At 34.7% G+C, this 19,573-nt stretch overlaps 1 protein-coding gene and 1 pseudogene across 1 annotated transcript; one reads left to right on the plus strand and one right to left on the minus strand.

The window, feature by feature from the left end:
• The first annotated feature begins 9,480 nt into the window (after positions 1–9,480).
• LOC122311593 (pollen-specific protein C13-like) lies at positions 9,481–11,391 on the plus strand. The gene is made up of 2 exons (XM_043126196.1): positions 9,481–9,801; positions 10,905–11,391. Exons 1-2 carry the CDS (start codon positions 9,642–9,644, stop codon positions 11,228–11,230), a joined length of 486 nt encoding a protein of 161 aa, XP_042982130.1. The 5' UTR covers positions 9,481–9,641; the 3' UTR covers positions 11,231–11,391.
• Positions 11,392–12,979: 1,588 nt separating this feature from the next.
• LOC122308956 lies at positions 12,980–17,279 on the minus strand (annotated as a pseudogene).
• Positions 17,280–19,573: the final 2,294 nt, after the last annotated feature.

The following is a 19,573-nucleotide window of genomic DNA, read 5'->3' on the forward strand; positions in this document are numbered from 1 at the left end:
AACAGAACTTCCCTCAAGACAGACAGTCTAGGTATTTCAATTTCACCTCTTCCAATTATATAAGCTTTTCCACCATCTCTAAATGTTATTGTTCCACACTTGTACTCTTCAACAGTTTTAAACAGACTTCTATCACCCAACATGTGATGAGAACATCCACTATCAAGGTACCACACATAGGTGTTTTTGGTCTTTAGAGCAATGTGTGCAACATGGCACGTGTTTCTTTCTCCATTTCTGACCCACACTTTTCTAACTTTTGGAGAACTGCCATTTTTGGTAGTTGACAGTCCATTTAACTTGATATTTAGCATCTCATTCTATCTAGTTAAGGCCTTGACTTGAATCCAAAGATTCAAATGCCCTCTTCTTGGTTGTCTATTTTCTCTCTCATGGGATTCCTCCTAAGCTATAGCAGTTTGGTCGGATGTGGCCAGCCTTACCATAATTATGGCACACATAGTTCTCTTTGCGATCTCTTTGTCTCCTGAAAGATGAGATATACTTAGGAGCAGTTATTAGATTTTTACCCATTTTTAGAGAGTGCACACTTATACTTCAAGAAGGTGTATGATCATACACGATGTATCTTTGTAGTTTAAAACAGTTCGTTACAACATGACCAGTCTTACCACAGTGGTGGCAAACAGGACTTGTATTTCTAGCTCTTGATTTCTCGTGAGACGAAACACCCATTTGTACATGTGAGGATTTCTTACCCTTGTCAGATGGGTTAGAATTTCCATTGGCAGTTTATTCACGAACAAATACAGTTTTCCTCCCATTTTTATGGGAGACCTTTGAGGTAGTAGCAGCATCAGATTTTTCTGCATCATATCCTAGTCCACTCTTGTCATTAGGGGGCTTTCCTGAACTCAGGATTTCATCTAGCTTTCGTTTCCCGGTGGAGAAAGATTTCAGTTTATCCTTCAGCAAAATTATCTCTCTTTCTTGAATCTTAAATTTATCTTCCATAGAAACATTCTTCATTTTCAACTGATCAGCTAGACCAATGGCTTCATTTAATTTGCCTTGAAGCCCTTCATTTTCTCGTTTGGTAAAGTCTATCTCTTCAATGTGCGCTTTGTTGAGTTTTCTCAATTTAACACATTCCTTGTATAACTTCTCATAGACTTCTTGCAACTTATCTTCATACCCAGATTCATTTCTGGATATACTCTCATCATCAAACAATTTTTCACTGCATTGACTTTTGCTATCAACAGAGGCAGTGAATGCCTTGTAGTTGAGATCTCTTTTTGGGGAAGAGTTCTCTGAGGAGTCACTTGACTCTAACTCACTCTCACTCAGGGATGCAATCTTAGCTCTTTCTTTTGTCTTTTTGTAGTTTGCACATTCTAGGTGAATGTGTACAAATCCATGACATTCATGACACTACACACTAGATTGTACCTTGTCTTTATTTGTTCTAGTGTACTTCTCAGTGTTTCTCTCCTTGTTCCCTAAACTTAAACCTCTATTATATTTTTCAAACCTTTTCTTCTCTGGCCTTTGGTTCTTGTTATTTCTAGCCACAAACATTCTCTTGAATTTCTTAGCATAAAATGCTATCTCTTTGTCACTCATAGCCAACTCATCGGATGACTCATCTGACTCCTCTCTAATAGTATTGAGGGCTATGGACTTGTGCTTTGTAGAAGAGTATGTTCATATGTTTGTAGGGAGCCCACCAATTATTCAATTCTCATAGCGTCCAAATCTTTGCTTTCTTCAATAGCCGTAACTTTAGGACAAAACCTCTCAGGAAGAGATCTGAGAACTTTTCTCACAATTCTGTTCTCAGGAATTTTGTCCCCTAAATTAAAACAAGAATTGACAACATTATTTAGTTTGGCATAGAAAACATCAAATGTTTCATCATCCTTCATTCTCAATTTTTCGAAACTAGTGGTCAACATTTGAAGTTTAGAATTCCTTATAGCCTTGGTACCTTCATGGGTAACCTCAAGAATATCCCAAGCCTCTTTGCAAATTTGACACATGGAGATCCGCTTAAACTCCTCTTGGGACACAGCCATGAAAATCGCATTCAAGCCTTTGTTATTCTAGCCACGCTCATTTATTTTATCCCTAGAGTAATTTTCCACACTTTTTGGGGTTTGAACTCCCTCAATGACAGCAATTGGTTCTTTCCAATCATTTGTTATGGAAACCTACACCCGTTCATCCACAGGCTTTAGGAACGCTCTCATTCGAACTTTCTAATAAGCGTAGTTGTTTCCATCAAAATATGGTGGAGATGTAAGAGATTGAGACTTATCCATTGAAACCACTACAGTAGGATAACACTCAAGAATTGAATTCTAGCGGAGTGAACCCGCTCTGATACCAACTAAAAAAGCAGTGGTTCTACCAATCACTACACCTAGAGTGGGGTGAATAGGTGTAATCCAATTTTGATGGTCTTTTTAAAATTAGTCAAACAAATAGTTAATAAAAGAATCAAATAACACAAATAATCAACACAGTAATTTTGATCACGGGGTGGAAACTCATTTGAAAAACATCTTCAAAATCTAAAACCACTTTGGGTGTAAGACACCATCTCAAATCCACTATAGAAAATAAGTTTGTTACAACCAATTTAGAGACACTCACAAAACCTTTCTAGTAGCTAAACTTGGCTTGCAACACCACAAGTGACACACTCGATCTCTACACGCATGTAGTGTTAGAACTCCGACCTTTCTATAACTTCCCACGAGAACCTCTCGATTTTTGGATCAATAGCAGCTTCGAACTCTTCCGGCCAATGAACATGTCCACTTCAATGGACTCATATAAAGTTTGATTTTGAGTGTGGTGTGGTGGAGATGTATTTTTCCAAGAGAGAATCATCCATGTGGGGGAGAGGTTGCTCTCAAAAGCTCTTGGAAGCACTTAGGGTTTTTGCTCTGATTCTCCACACTAAAGAACACAAGTGAGCTATTCTATTTATAGTCCCAAGTGAAAGAGGCGCTCAAAATCGTAAATTTTAAGTTGTCTAAAACATTGGCTCGAGCGAAGTGTTGAGCAAGAGTCGAGCGCACGTTGTTTTTTAGAAGCTGCTCGAGCGCCACGTCGAGCACACACCGAGTGACCCAATCTGGAAGGGTCTCACTCAAGTGCCAGTCGAGCAACCCACTCTGGATGGGTCTCACTTGAGCACCATGTCGAGCGACCCACTCTGGATGGGTCTTGCTTGAGCACTAGTCGAGCGACCCACTCTGGAAGGGTCTCGCTCGAGCACCACATCGAGCGAACTCTCTGTTTTGAGTTCTGCTTGACCCGTGTTGAGCATACTTCAATCCTTTTCAAGTTACACCGATTCAACACTTGCTACAACACTATTTTATACAGGTTTTCACAAGAAATGCCAATCAACTAATTTTTCCCTCAACACTTTTATTTTATTCATTGTTTCTGAGATGGAAAAAAAGGTTTAATATTCGAACAGTTTGATATCACTTAAATGAATTTTTGGTTTTAAATGAAAGTTTAAAATATTATATTTTAATATTATTATTGTTTTGGGATTTGAAAAGGTTGAATTATTTATTATATTTTATATGAAAAGTTGAAAAAATTGTAATGATGAGATGAGAATTTTATATTTGAGATGAGAATTTTGTGAATTCCCATATAGCCAAACCGAACCACTTCACGCACAATGTTATACGTACCTAACTACCTTGTGTTACGACCAAGGAACTCCTAATCTGAAACTTACGTCTAAGATGACCCTCTTGACATGGCACCACCACATAGTTATAATGTGGTTTATTAAAAATAAAATATACAAAAAAAAAAAATTCAAACCAAAAGGGTGCCTGAAAATAAAAAAAGAGTAAGACTGAAATTATAGGTTTTTGTGCCCCTTTTGTATTTGTATTTTTAATTCTTTTTAATAAACCACATGACATCACATGGTAGTGCCACATCAAGATATTAGTCACATCGTAGTACCCTTTTTAGACTAAACAATTTTCACACTTTTATTGAAGAGGAGAATTAGCTAGTTTCTTCGTAAATTTGAAAATTGTCCTTTCATTTTGTTCATTTTTTTCTGAAATGTAAAAAAGGTTTAATACAACAGTTTGAGATCACTGATGCCAGTGCACAAGGTTATACGTACGCGTACCAGCTTGTGTTACCACCAATTAATGCTATATTATACATGATCTAACATCTTATATATATATGGAGATAGAAAACTCACCTACATATGACAGACCAGCTAGTAAGTAAGTAATAAAAGTAAATCGCCCTGCATGCATGGTTTGACAAAAAATGGTATAACATGATTAGCGTCTGGAACCTTCAATTAAAAATCAGGTCATTATAATGCAGCTAGCTCATGATCAGAACTGCGGCAAATAAAAATATTATATCCCCTATCACGTATCCCTTTAAATTAGTATACATCAGTCAACATGAAAATCAACATATTCATCATCACTAAAAATAGTATAAATTGATAACACCAATATATTACTATGAAAATCAACCCTAGGATGTTTCAAATGTTTCATCCTAAAAAAAATAAGTCCTATAATTGTTGAAGATCACAATAACGGTGCTAATCAAAATTCAGCCATGGAAGAAGTACTTCAATTGCCAAACCAAAATATATAATGATTAATGACGAGATATATCTCATTAGAATTCGGATCTCAAATTTATTACTCACCCCATCCCCATCGGTCGCAATGAGCTTGATTATCATGATCATAGAGGTAGCAACTATCGTATCTACAACTTCCACAATAAAGTTGGTACCATGAAAGCTCAAAACCATATGAGAATACATTGTGGAGCTCTGTACAGGAAATATAATTAGGAGCTTCATTAATTTCTCCTGTCCACGAGTCAGAGACATTTGCTCTATCGTGCACGACTCCTCCACATCCATCACCTTCGCTCCCCTGCCACCAATATGATATATGTACCTTTTGGAATATTGAGATATAGAGGAGTTGGAAGAAGACCCAGATCCATTGTTATTATTAGAACAATTGGTAGAAGTCCTGACCAAATGGAAAGAGGAAGCTGAAGTGACTAGCTTTTCACAGTTCACAATAACCACAACTTCCGACAAATTGATGAATTCTTCTGATGTCCAACTCTTTTTTAATACATGATATGTTGAATATGGATCCAAATCTGGCCTACTGATGAAATGATCATCGTTCAAGAAAATAACGAGGAATGAAGGAGTAATTATTCTCCTGAATACCTGAGTCTACAATTCAGATTATGTAGTTGTTGTAATTGATTTAGTTTACGTAGTATTTACTACCATCATATAAAGATAACAACGTATCGTTGTTGTCATCACATGAGAGCTCATACATTTGATCTCCATAGTTCGGTGGATCCCCTTTCAGTTGAAATGGATAGCTGATGTTGGGGATATTGCCACAGGAAGGAGCACAGTATGATGATTATCCTTAAGACTAGAAGCTGGAGGAAGAAGCTGGATTAGGACCAGAACAGTTATAAGGACCCTGAGTCCAGCGGGCAAGGCAATCATTCCTCTCTTCATCAACAATTAACAGAAAGCCAGAGGGGGAGATCAGAGAAAGAGAGGATTTGGAGAGAGGTCGTGGTTTCCACGGCTGTCTGTAGAGAAACATGTGATATGTATCATAATGCAGATATAGGGGTAACCACATGCAAGTACAGGAGGAGGAGTAAATATAAGCCCGCTGTTATATTTTCAACCCTCTCACAAACAAATACTCAAAGAACCAAATTAATGTAACTGGTTGTAATATGCAATTAATTTGAACAAGAGACAACCAAAACTCTAATAAATTATATGATTAATGTGATCAGTTTAGTTTTTTATTTTAAACACTTTAGAAACCCGAAATCACAGTATATACTCATACAAGATCAAAATAAAAGTAAGAATAATAAAAAAAATGTGAAATCAACACAAGAAATTACGTGTTTCGACCCTAATGGTCATATTCCACGGCAGAAACAGTCTAGGAGTCTTTATTATTGAAAAATGCATTAAAAATAGAGTTTTACAATTACTTACAACCATTTCCCACTGCACAAAATAGGGAGTGGCTTCCTTGTATTATCCTCTAACGAAACCACACATTTCTTGCACTTGATTTTCACCTCAAGCTCTAATTTAATCTTGATGAAACTAGGATTTGAAAACCCTCCATTTCTCTCCAGGACGATGGCGGCTCCAAGAAAGGTAAAGTGAAAAATTGGACTCTGCCCTATCTTACGAAGGCACATATGCCTTTTATGCAAAGCTTTACATATTTGCCTTTTATACAAACTTACATAAATGCCATTAATGAAAATACATGGGAATAGAAAACAACAAGTCGTATAAAACACTTTCAAAAGGCTTGACATATCTTCAACAAACCTCAACCTTGACAAGTCTTTTACCTTGCAAAGTGATCTTCTTTTTCCTCTAGACTGTTCCTGCAAAGTAATCCGAGCTCTAATAGCTCCCCATATTAATCAAATTTAGGCAATGCCTAAACTTGGTAGCTGGTAGGAATTTTGTCATCATATCATAAAGGTTTTTCTCATTTGGAACTTTTTCTACTTTAACCTCTCCAGATGCTATAACATCCCTCACAAAATGAAGTCAAATGTCTATGTGTTTAGACCTTTCGTGGTATATTGAATTTTCGACAAGATGTATAGTGCTTTGGTTATCACAGTGTGAACTGTGATAACCCTTTTAAATATGCCTAACTCATGTGAAAAACCATTTAACCACATAGCCTTTTTTATTGTTTCTGTCATAGCAATATATTCAGCTTCAGTTGTTGATAAAGCAACTACAGATTGTAAATTAGCTTTCCAACTAATAGTCCTTCCAAATGTTGTAAATACATACCCAGTCAAAGACTTTCTGGTATCCAAATTAGCAGCATAGTCAGAATCCACAAATCCCTCTAATTCACTCCCCTGTTGCATGGTCAGTTTTTGCTTCTTCCCCCAAAATGAAAATGTTAGTCGGTTTCAGTTTTTGCATAAAACCGAAGCGAGGGATCGGTTTTTCAGCCCCATGGTGAAGCATCCAAGAAGTGTTTGCTTATCCCCATTGATCACTACTGACATTGTGAGAGATCTAGCCCACTTAGCATAATATATATTGTCACGCCCAAATTTTTTTAAATATTGAAAGGTGATTTTATTGATGTTACAATGGTAACTTCAAGATAATAATAGTAAAATGAATTAAAAATCTTTGTATATATTAATTGAGTTCTAATCATCAAACCAACTCAAATCTCTTTCATAAAAATATACTAAATAATACTATAATTATTGCACAGACAATACTTATCCCACAGCTCTCTCATTCTAACCCTCTCATGTGTCTTCTGCATCCTTATTGATATACTCCTCTTTAACATTTATAAAATAAAAAATTTATAGGTAAAAGGCAAGTCCACAGCTCAGTAAGCAGATTGATTAAGCTAGATGTAACATGAGTCTCATTTATAAAATAATAAAATAAACTGATAAGAAAAAATGAACGACAATTGAAATCCTAATACTAACGTAAAATAAAAGTCTTGTACCACGTAAATACACTTCCCAAAATTCCTCCATAGGGAACTACCCCTTAAGAGTAGCTATCTTTTCCATAAACTTCTCTTCATTGAGATCTATACCTTCTCAAAGCCATTCGGTATAGTTATCCTACTCCTTTACTTTTTTTTTTTTTTGAAATGACATATCATTAATAAAATTGATCAATTACATGTGGTATAAGTTTTAAGATCCCGCCAACTGAAATTACCATGGTTCAGAGTATAAATAGGGATGAATGAGTAATTATACTCCTGAATGCCAGAGTGTACAACTCGAATCGTGTGGTTATTGTAATTGATTTGCTTTACGTAGTATTTTCCACCAAATAAAGTTTAACACTTTTTGGTTGTTTTCGTCACATGAGAGCTCGTACCTTTAATCTCCGCAGTTTGATGGATCGCTTGTGAGTCGAAACGGATTGCTTATGTTGATATTGCCACAGGAAGAAGGAGGACAGTTGTTATCACGAGTATCCTGCTTCCGACTGAAAGCATGAGGAAGTAGGATCACTAGGAGTAGAAGAACCATTATAAGGGCCTGAGTCCAGCAGGGAAGGCCATTCCTGATCTTGCCATCATCAACCGAGCCAGAGATCAGGCCGAGAGGATTAATAAGAGAGAAGGCGTATGTTCCAGAGAGTTGTATGTGTATACAACAAAAAGCGTAAGCACGAACGCGTAGGGTAATTGGGAAGTTGATGTATGTGACATGTGTACTTTGAACTTTCAAGTGGAATTAAAGTTGTATTTTATGGCTTTTTGTATAGGTTGAATCGGATCATAACACGAGTCCTTTTAACTATTTCTTAGCACATATATTGCATGTTCCAAAATATGCCACTTTGACGAGGCATTTCCATTAAAAAGTGATGAGATTTCCTTGAAATTAGGGAAATTTGTAGCGTGGTAGGGTGGGATTCCATTGAGACACGGCTTTTGAAAATTTACTTCCTTTTTGCAACCGGGTCCTGCTAGAGTCACCGTCGCGAGGATTTTTATCGAAATATACAAAATGTATTTTTTTTTTTATATATTTTTTTAAGATTAATATTACATATATAGTCGTAAAAGGTTCCAGCATCGCACAATTAATTTTAAAAAAAATATAAAATTTACTATTATTTTTTTATATCAATTTCATATTTACTCACATATTTTAAAAAGATGATGTGGTGTTTGTATATTTTACTATTACAAATATTATTTCTTATTTTTTTAATATTTTCTAGATCGATTCAAAAAAATTAAGTACGAAAAAGAGAATTAATAGCTTTTATCGAAATGTATTTTCAATGAATGTATCATTTCTTTTTTAATAAAAAAATTCTTTAATTATAAAAAATTTATAAAAAAATAATCTTATAAATTGATATAATTTGATGTGATTCGTTAGATTATAAATTATTTTTATTATAAAATAATTAGATCTAACGGATCAAATAAAAATATATTAATTTTTAAAATTATTTTTATATAATTTTTTATAAATATAACAGTACTTTTTTTAAAAAAATAATTGTTTATACATTTTTACAAAATTTTATGCTTTATCTATTTGAATCGTAAAAATCATTTCTCTTTCGTAAAAATCATTTCTCTTTTCCTTTCGTAACACCCTTCACAGTTCCGCTCAACACCCTCCCATGTGAGCACCGACAGCGCCAGCTGCATGCAATCACGGCCCGTGTCCTTTCCTCTACAATCGTCTCTTAATTTTAATCTCTGAAACCGCCTACGTGTTCTAACCCATCTCGCCAAACTGTACCCTAAACCAACCTATTACAACGTGGCACTTCTTGAATTGCTAAAACAGTAATCAAACTCAAAAGCTTTTGGTGTATGCATACAGAGAGATATCTCTCACGCGTTTCTGGATTGCCCCCAAAATCTTTCTTTGCTTTTCTTCACTCCACACTCGTTAACATAATAATAACATTTCCACCGTCAATATCTATCTGCGTCCATTGGAAGGCTCTCCCTCTCCAATTAGGGTTATTCTGCACCCACATTCTCTCAAATCTCTCCGAATCCGAACGACCCAAAGCAGAAGAAGCCAGAATGGCCACAAAAGTGTTTCTCTTTGCGCTATGTGCGATCCTCCCGGCGCTTATTGTTAGCGCCGGCCGCCCGGCCAGAAACCCCTTCATAGTGAGAGGAAAAGTCTACTGCGACACCTGCCGCGCCGGTTTCGAGACCTCCGCCACCACTTACATTCCCGGTAATATTTCTGCCCCTTTTTGTTTTCGATTTTTGCGAATGGGTTCCCATGCAGTAGATCTGAGAATTTATTCGGCGGATCTAACAGGCTGCTGCTACTACTACTGCTAGTGTAGTGTTTGTGGTAAGGTTATTGGTTTTGGGTGTAAAGATTAATGTCTCTGAGATGAGTTTTTTGGTTTGCGCTTTTGGATCTGACAGGTTTTGTATTTAAAAGCCACAATAAGCCGATACTGATTATTCATTGAAGAAATTGATATGTTATGCCATACATTGACTGCTGCTTTTACAATGTGCGGGGTGTGTAAAATAATGTTCTTATCAACACCTTCCAAATATTTAAAAATATAATGAAGTGTAAAGATTACTCGACGAGAAACTGTTGTTTCCTGGCATGGTGTCTGTGACAAACTTGTTTCCTTTTTACAAAAGTAGAAGAAATTAACCACGGAAACTCATTTATTTTTTAAGTTTCAGTAAGAACATCCTTTTACTGAATGTTCAAGAAAACAAAGGGTCTATATTTCGTGCTTTGGCTGTAACCATCATGATTTAGTGGCAGTACACTGCCAGCACCCAATTTTCCCTCTGGTGGTTTTAGAATTTAAAATGGACCTACCAACTTCTTCTTCTTCTTCCTTTTTTTTTTTTTTTTTTTTTTTTTTTTTTTTTTTTTAATGGCAAGGTGAGGTAACTCAGAGATCGGAAATTATGTTTTATACGCGATTAAACTGCAGAAATTTTCTTAGATAAGTTTTCGGTTTTCACCGATGAGATGTAGACCCTAGAAATTGTTTAGAATTTTCAATCCTTAAGACCTGGGGAGCATTCTTTAAAACCCAGCAATTGACTGATTAAAAAAAATGGAGCATACCTCCAAGATCAAGAACCTTACCACTCAAGTCAACCCCTGACATGGCAAAATCTTAAGAGGAAATACGTTTCCCTTCTATTTGAACATATTTTAAGCATATTGTTGCCTTCTATTTGGGTTTATATGTCCTCACTAGCATTGAGCTGCTTATATTGATATAGAAAATCATTGTTTTGGGCTTTTATTTCTCTAGTCGTGTAGGGATATCTTATTGATCGTGTGCTTTGCAGGTGCTAAGGTTAGGATCGAATGCAAAGACAGGAACACAATGCAACTCTTATACAGCAAGGAGGGAACAACCGACTCTACTGGAACCTATAGTATACTGGTGGCTGAGGACCATGAGGACCAGCTTTGTGATGCTATGCTTGTTAGAAGCTCCCAGGACGACTGTGCAACAGCATCCCCAGGCCGTGAGCGTGCCCGTGTCATCCTCACCGGCTACAATGGCATTTCATCCAACAATCGTTTTGTCAATGCCATGGGCTTCATGAAGGAGGAGGCCTTGTCTGGCTGTGCCGAGGTCCTCAAGCAATACCAGGAGGATGATGAGTAGTTATGCTTCATGTACTTCAAATGTGTCTAGTAATTAAGCTATATTCTAGTATGTATTTACTTCTATATTGATGGATTGCTATCTCAACCTCATCTAGAATGAGTTCATTTACGTTGTTCATTGGACTCTGCTACCAATTAAATTAAGCACCGTTTCTTTTACCTTTAAAGTGTAGTGATTTGCTGCTTGACCGAAGAAATTCCATGTTCTTTAAGCCCGTGATAACGTAAACGTGCTACAATTTTTCCGAGCTTGAAAATGCTGTTGAATTAGATGCAGAAATAGAAAGATTGTAAGAACAGGAAAACGCAAGTGCAGTTCTTATACAGACAAGCAATTCTGCGTATAGACATGGCGGGGCCATTTTTAAAAAATAAAAATGAAAAAAGAGGGAAATCTCCGGTTCCGACCCTTCGTTCTTTGGCTTTTCTGTCAAACTTTCAACGGGGTAAGAATTCGGAAAAGGTCATCCCAACACATGCTATTTTGCCCATTTCCAAGGCAACAATCCTCAAAAATTATTTGTAGGATCAATTTTACAGTCATTTCCTTCCTAAATCATTTGTAAACCTCAAATCCAAATTTCCATTTTGTCCAAATAAACACAGGAAAAACCCTAATCGATTGTTAAAGTGGGGGGAAAAAAAAAGGTCCCCAAAACTTTCTTCCCATTCACAGCCCAAAAGTCATACTTAAATATAAGGAAACGTTGAGAAAGGAATGAGACTGATGGTACTGGTTGTGCAGGTGGTAGGGATGGGGGTGGAATTGGGAGAAAAAAATTGAATGAGGTTGAAAATGTCCATAGAGCTTACAAAAAATGCCCATTTCAATCTTCTCTCTCTAAGTTTATTGCATTCTCAACGGGGAAGGAAGTTCACATGGGGGAGGAGATTTCGAGTTTCAGTCTTTAGATGGATCCAAAACACAAAAACACACCGTTTGATGAAGACAAAATTGTTTTCCTGCTCCAAATGCCTCGAAAATTGAAATCTCTGTTTCAATGAAACACACTGTTTCATTTTCCAAATCAGTTGCGGTGGCCAATCGGTACTCGAGATCACTTGGAAGAGTTTTCCTTCCTCATATACAAATAAATAACTTAAAAGATGGTTTGTGAGATGAGATAAAATTTTGTGAATAGTAATAAAATAGTTTGTAAATAATAGTAAAATAATTTGTAAATATTACGATTTTAAGGAGTACCTTATTGTCATAAGGTTATTATGGTTTTAAAGAAATCCTTCAATAGCATCTTACATTGACAAATGCCTCCTTCGCCATTTATATATAAAAAACGCAACAACAAATTATGGAGTGCCTAATATATAGTTAGGGATCCATGCCAAAGCCCTATATGCAAAACAAATCAAAAACAATTATGAGTAAAAAATAAAAAAATAAACTATGAGAAAACACTTTTATGTTTATGTTTTTTTTTTAAATCCTCGTGTGAATTTAAAAAAAGGTACTTTTTTAAGAAGTACTTTTATGTTTTTTTAAAAAAAGGTACACACCAAAGCACTAGTCCTTGTTTATGTTTTTAAATCTTTTAATTTTAATTAGAAGCTATAATTAAAATAGGGTCAGTATCGACATTCTATCTTTTGAAGCTTTTAAAACACGGTTTCATGATTAGTTAATTAATTGAGGCTTTCAAGAGCCAAAAATTGTTCCAATCCAATATAAGTTTTTAAAAAACAATAACAAAAAGGTTTCGTGCAAAGTACTGAAGAATAGCATCATAAGTTCACAAATTGAAAGTTAATTTACTTGCCCTTAAGTGTGAGAAATATTAAAGGTTACATATAAATATGGAATATCTTTTATACAACCAAACATGAGAAGATAGTTTTCCCTATCAAACTTTGGTGCTAACTTTTCCTTTACTAAGTTCATTCACCTGATTGCGTTGATGTCCAAGTTTCGCTTGAATTATCTTCCCAATCTTTTGTCACTCTCTCTGGTGATGATAAGGGGGGTTTGGGAGGAATTTGTAAGTGTTCAACTTCTCCTTCAAGCATTTCTACAACTTTGTTCATTGAAGGATGGTTACTAGGGTTTGTCTGTATACACCACAAAGCAACAATCATCATCTTCATGGTCATTTCCTTTTCTTCTTCTGTGGCATATCTCATTTCAATGTCTTTTTTATTGTTAAATTGATCATACACCCAGGTTGGAAAGTAAATCTGGCTTGAATGTTCTGCAAAAGCATTCACATTCTTTCTTTTGCCCACCATTTCCATCAGGAGCATTCCAAAACTATAAATATCGGCCTTATATGAAATACCTCCAATATTTTTGTAGAACAACTCAGGAGCCATGTATCCCAATGTCCCTCTTGTAGCAGTCAAAGAAATAGTATTGTTTTCTATCGGGTACAATTTTGCTAAGCCAAAGTCAAAAACCTTAGGGATAAATTCTCATCAAGAAGGATGTTGTGAGGTTTGATGTCGAAATGCAAAATTTGCATGTCACATCCTCGATGTAAATATTCGATTCCACGAGCCACCCCTAGAGCAATATTATATGTTTTCTCACAGCTTAGAAGGATACTTCCTTCCAAGGAAAAAACGTGTTTGTTTAGAGACCCATGTGGCATGAACTCGTATACAAGAGCACGCTTTGATCCATGAACGCAAAAGCCAATTAGTTGAACTACATTAACATGATGAATCCTTCCAATGGTTGCCACTTCATTGGTAAATTCTTGTCCATTTGCTTTAGACTTGCCTAACATCTTTACAGCTACATGACGTCCGCTTTGAAGAGTTCCTTTAAATACTGTGCCATAGCCTCCTTCACCCAATTTTTCCTTGAAGTTTTTTGTCATCTTCTTAATTTTTGAGAAGGAGTACCTTATTGTCATAAGGTTATTGTGGTTTTGAAGAAATTCCTCAATGGCATCATACATTGACAAATGCCTCCTTCGCCATTTATATATCAAAAACGCAACAACAAATGGAGTGCCTAACACAGTTAGGGCTCCATGCCAAAGTCCTATATACAAGAAAATCACCAAAACAATTATGAGAAAACACTTTAACTTATTGTTTCCTTAAGTATTGTTACCGTTTTGTTTTGGTTGAAAATATAGCTAAAATTCACAACTAGTTATAATATATAAGCACATTATTCATTAATATTTTAATATGTTCATATATTTTATCAACGCGCTCGTACGTTTTAAACTATTTTCCTAGCTTCTTTCGTAGGTTGAGGAATTATATGTATATTAAAAAAAATTATTGAAGATAAAAAGAATTTTCACGGAAGGGCGACGATCCAACTTGAGGAATTACTCGAATATATAGCTGTTAAGAAAAAAGATTCATATATATCAAGTAATTATTTTAATTAGCGAGAATGTGATATAAGCAATCTGAAATGGGAATATATAAAGGAAGATTTTTATTCCTTTATATATTCCCAAGTTGGATCGTCGCTCTTCCGTAAAAATTATTAAGCACAACACATGCAATCCAATTCCATCTATATATCCTCCATTTTCTGATATAGAAAGCATACCCATATACTCAAGTAATGATCCTATGATGATCAAGATCATGGAGAATCCTGGTTTGACAAAAAAGAAAAAGCAAATATAAATCACATTAGCGACTGGAAACTTCTAATGAAAATCAGGTTATGAATATTATATTAATATTAATAATGCTAAACAACCGTAAATTAATATATATATATATATATATATATATACTCTTAATTAGATGGGTATTTTATTTTATTGGGTACACACCCATTAATTAGAAGTTTTGTCTTAAAGATTATTAGAAGTAGTTCAATAATAGTCCTTGGTGCTCCTGCCATTAATAGTGCTAATTAATCAGAATCTGGCATATATAACATAGATAATCGGTGAAGATGCATGTCTCTGGTCAATATTTGTGAGAGTAAAAAAATCAAAGAATTCAGAAAATAAAGAAATATGCATGCAAAATTAGCAAAGTAATATTGACGATTATATCAACGTGTAATTAAAGATATTCTAACTAGAAATTGAATATTGGATAAGTTATTACTCACCAGTAGTACTGTATAAATTGAACCATCGAAGCTCAAAACCAGATAAGAATACATTGCGGAGGTCTGCACAGGAAATAGTAATGGTACTGTCATGAGCAATTGGTCCTGGCCATGATGTCAGAAACATTTGCTCTATTGTGCAGGAACCCTCCACATCCCCCGCTTTCGTTTTGCCAACTTTGACATATGTATAGCCTTTGGAATATTGGGACATTTTAGAAGACGCAGTTCCATTACTATTATTATTAGAGCATGTCGAAGAAGACGTTTCCAAAAGCAAATAGGAACTAGAACTCATGACTGGTTTCTCACAGTTCACAATAGCCACGCCCTTTGTAGTAGTACCATACCAATAATAGTCCATACGGCCCTGCAGCCGACTCAAATTGCTATAGTTTATAATGAAACGAGGGATGAAGGAGAAATTATCCTCCTGAATTTCAGAGTCAACCAGTCGGATCGTTTGCTTATGGTAATTGATTTGCTGCACGTAGTATTTTCCACCAAGATCAGAGTAGAACAGCAATGAATGGTTGTTCTCGCATGAGAGCTCATAAGTTTCGGCACTGCAATTTGTGGCTTCGCCTTTTAGTCGAAATGGATATCTTATGCTGTGATTGGCGCAGGATGAGGCAGTAATGGAAGAAGGATTACAGTAGTGATCATTACCATATAATGTCTTAAGGCAAAAAGTTTGAGGGAGTAGGAGTAGGAGTAGAGTAGCAATCATGGTGACCATGACTCCAGAAGGGAAGGTCGACGTTATTCTTCTTGCCATTAACACCATTGAGAGAGAGAGAGAGAGAGAGAGAGAGAGAGAGAGAGAGACAGGATTTTGAGATAGGATAAGCTAGGTAGGTGTGTTTTCCGGTCACAGTTGCAAACGAAATTAATATAACGTAAATATAGGGGTAAATCACAAATTTGAGGAATGCTACGTCTACAAACAAGTTTTACAAAACTATATGTAGATATTAATATTTCTCCTTTGTTTCCTAGAAGACTCTCACAACAGTGTCCACTCGAAGACTAGGAATATATTGTGGGTTTTCCTCAACGCTCAATGAATGTTTGGCCTCTAGGCCCCATGAGCACGATGAATCGTACTCGGTCTTGGTCAACAACAATCTGAGTTCAATGTAAGTTGTAGGGCGGTGCAAAAATCTAACCAGTCTGGGTCCTACTAAACAGACTTGGATTAGGATTTTTGTTTTAATATTAAATTCGATCAGAGACAAAGTCAGGCGGAGCTTTTTTCTGACCAACTCCGCCACCAGCTCTGACATCATTAACCATATGTTATAGTATATATATATTAACTTTATACAATTATTTTATATGGTAAGCCTATATATGTTTATACTAGCTAGTGAAGGTGCTATGTGCAAGACACACATACCCCTTGCATATAGCACCTGGTTAGAAGAATAAAAAAGGCAATATATGAAATCAGTTTTGGTATAAAATGGAATTTATCCCTATTGGTCTCTTTTTTATGCCCATACTGATTGTTGGGGTCTTTTTTTTTCTATTTATGAACAAATATATTGTTGGGGCTTTGACATTTTGTTTTAGGTCTGCAATTGGGTTTTTAACATCTGGGGAAAAAATGTTGCTCCTTAGTTGACTTTAGATTGATAACTTATGAAATAAAACCTCTAATCATTGAACATATTTTAATGACAAAAACAACCTGTTAAAGCAAAAATCAGCATATTCTTTTTATTTATCTTACTTTTTAATCCCACTTAAGAAACATTCAAACTTAAAATCCAAGAAGCAATCGCATCAGAACTTAAACTTTCAGTTCTGACTTTTCATTCCAGTGCCTACTGAATTCTTCCATATAATATCGAAATCAATACTTCCAACTCAGGGTCTCCAAATGTATTTAATTTAATTATCAGTAATATATTTAATAGAAACCAACTTCAGTACAATACAAAACGCCGTTGTATAATAATACAGTGAACAGTAGAATAGATTTGTTGTGATGAAAATTAAAAATAAAAAATATGAGGGAAGATTTGGATAGTGAGTTCATATATATGAGATGAGTTAAGATGAACGTTTAAAATTGAATAAAATATTATTATAATATTATTTTTTAACATTAATAATATTTATTATATTTTATATAAAAATTTAAGAAAATTGTAATAATATGAAATGAGATTGAGTTTAAAAAAAATAATTATATCCAAATCTTCCCTAAATTTCTTTTATGGGATTCAGGTCAACAATGATGGGTGTTAGTTGGGGTTTTTGAAAACTACTCCAATTTTTTAATTTATTTTTATTAAATATATAGTGTAGGAATTATGAGTACAATTATTCAAATAATTTTATAAAATAAAATTAAAAAATATTTAAAAATAAATAAATAAATAAAGTATGATATATAGAGATGACAATAGCAAACTTATATTGGGCTAGTTTGGATACCTAAATCTAAACTATCTCATACTTTATTACAACTTTCATAAATTTCTACACAAAATTTAATAAAAAAGTTTACTTTTCCAATCTCAAAATAAAACTAATATTATTTTCTTCCTACATATATTTTCTTTTTCTCGAGAAGTATAACACTGCCACTACTCCTTACTATTTCATTACCATCAACGACAATATTAGGCAAATTTTAATCTCTCATAAATAGTAGATTTAATGATTTTTTTTTTAGTATAAAATTTGAGTAGAAAATTTGTTAAGATTTGATATTGTTAATTGTTGAGAATATATCTAGTTGATTAGATTGTTAGGGTGTACTGAAGATGAATTTAATATTCAACTATTGATGGTGGGTATTAGCTAGAATTAATCTATGTTTATGTCACTGTTATATGGTTGAATGTAGACATTATTTACGTTGAATTAATAAGCGGATAGAGACCAGTATATATGCTGTCCGATAATGTATTTGCAACCTAGAAATTTAGAGTTTATCAATTTTGGAGAATAATCTTTTAAAACAAGTCTAAATTAATGTTATTACGTATTGTGTGGAATTTTAGAATTAAGTAAGATCCTTTTTAATGTAGAAGTCGATAGATTATAATGGCCTTGAAATAGGTCCTGAGTGACTGTTGGGGAAGGAATATCATGACTATTTTGAGTATAAATTAAGATAAGTGGCTCTTTAATGGGTTTTTACAAAATGAAATGGTTGGTTTTGTTTGGAATTGTGCACTTTGGTATTATATTTCAAATTTCTGTAAACTTTGGATTTGTGCACATACTTATGCAATTGTGGTTCTACTTGTGCGATTTGTGAAAATTTTGTGATAGTTGAAATGTTTGGAAAATATTATGTGGCCTATTGTGAGCATGCTATTTATTCCTGAGTCCATGATATGAATGCCTTTGTGACATATTTGAGGTATCTCGTGACGTGATGTCTTCATGGCATAATATCTTTGTAGTATATTAATGATTTTCCTATTATCATGTGGCCTTGAATATGATATTTGGCTAAATATGTTAGTTGAGATAAAATTGTATTGCTTACATTATTTTATTGAGAACTTATTCACTCTCTTATAGTTAAGAAAATTGTCATCTCCCACACTCATTAAATTGTTACTTACTGAGCATGTGACAGCTCACCGCTTCATTTCACATATTTTTCAGAGTTGTAGAAAGTTAAGTCATTTGAAGTGATAGCTTTTGAGCCAAAGATTTCAAAGTGGACCAGGTTTAGTCACTTGAGGTTGGAAGAGGCTTGATGACTTTGTTTCTTGAATATGGTTTTGCTTGTACAGAGAGTTTTCTTATAGCCATATTTTAGTTATTTTACAGTTTTTGTTTGAGTCTTTGTCTTTGTAATTATTTTAGAATTTAATGGCTCTAGCCGAACTTGTGAATGGATTTTTGAAAATCATTGTATAATAGTTGTGAATATTTTGAAGATTGTGTATATGATATATATTGTAAATAGGGAGAAAGTTTTGAAAATATTGACAAAACTCTATCCGTTTATAGTTTTGGGTTTGGAGCATTACACGGCCTATTGAGCAAAATCTCTATCTAACGTTCGTTCAAGTGCACTTCGTGCGAACTCTCTGTCTAAGTTTCGCTCGAGCACCATGTCGAGCGAGAGTCAAGTGAACTCTCAGCTTAAGTACATCTTCTCAACTCACAACAAGGCTCCATATAACCCAATAAATAACATATATAAAATAGCAAAAGACAAAGCTTTACCGATAGAACACAACAAAGAAAAATTCAAGACACTACCAAAAAAATTAAGAGAGTGTAATATAGCTAAGAGCATGCCCTTTTAATTAGCAG

The sequence above is a fragment of the Carya illinoinensis genome, chromosome 5 (assembly GCF_018687715.1).
Source record: "Carya illinoinensis cultivar Pawnee chromosome 5, C.illinoinensisPawnee_v1, whole genome shotgun sequence".
Taxonomy (NCBI): Eukaryota; Viridiplantae; Streptophyta; class Magnoliopsida; order Fagales; family Juglandaceae; genus Carya; species Carya illinoinensis.

What these genes read in the sequence shown, in the direction of transcription:
- LOC122311593 (XM_043126196.1), top strand. Translation starts at nt 9,642, where the DNA reads ATGGCCACAAAAGTGTTTCTCTTTGCGCTATGTGCGATCCTCCCGGCG. An exon ending in CGCCACCACTTACATTCCCG is followed by an intron (nt 9,802 to 10,904) that starts GTAATATTTCTG and finishes TGTGCTTTGCAG; the next exon opens with GTGCTAAGGTTAGGATCGAA.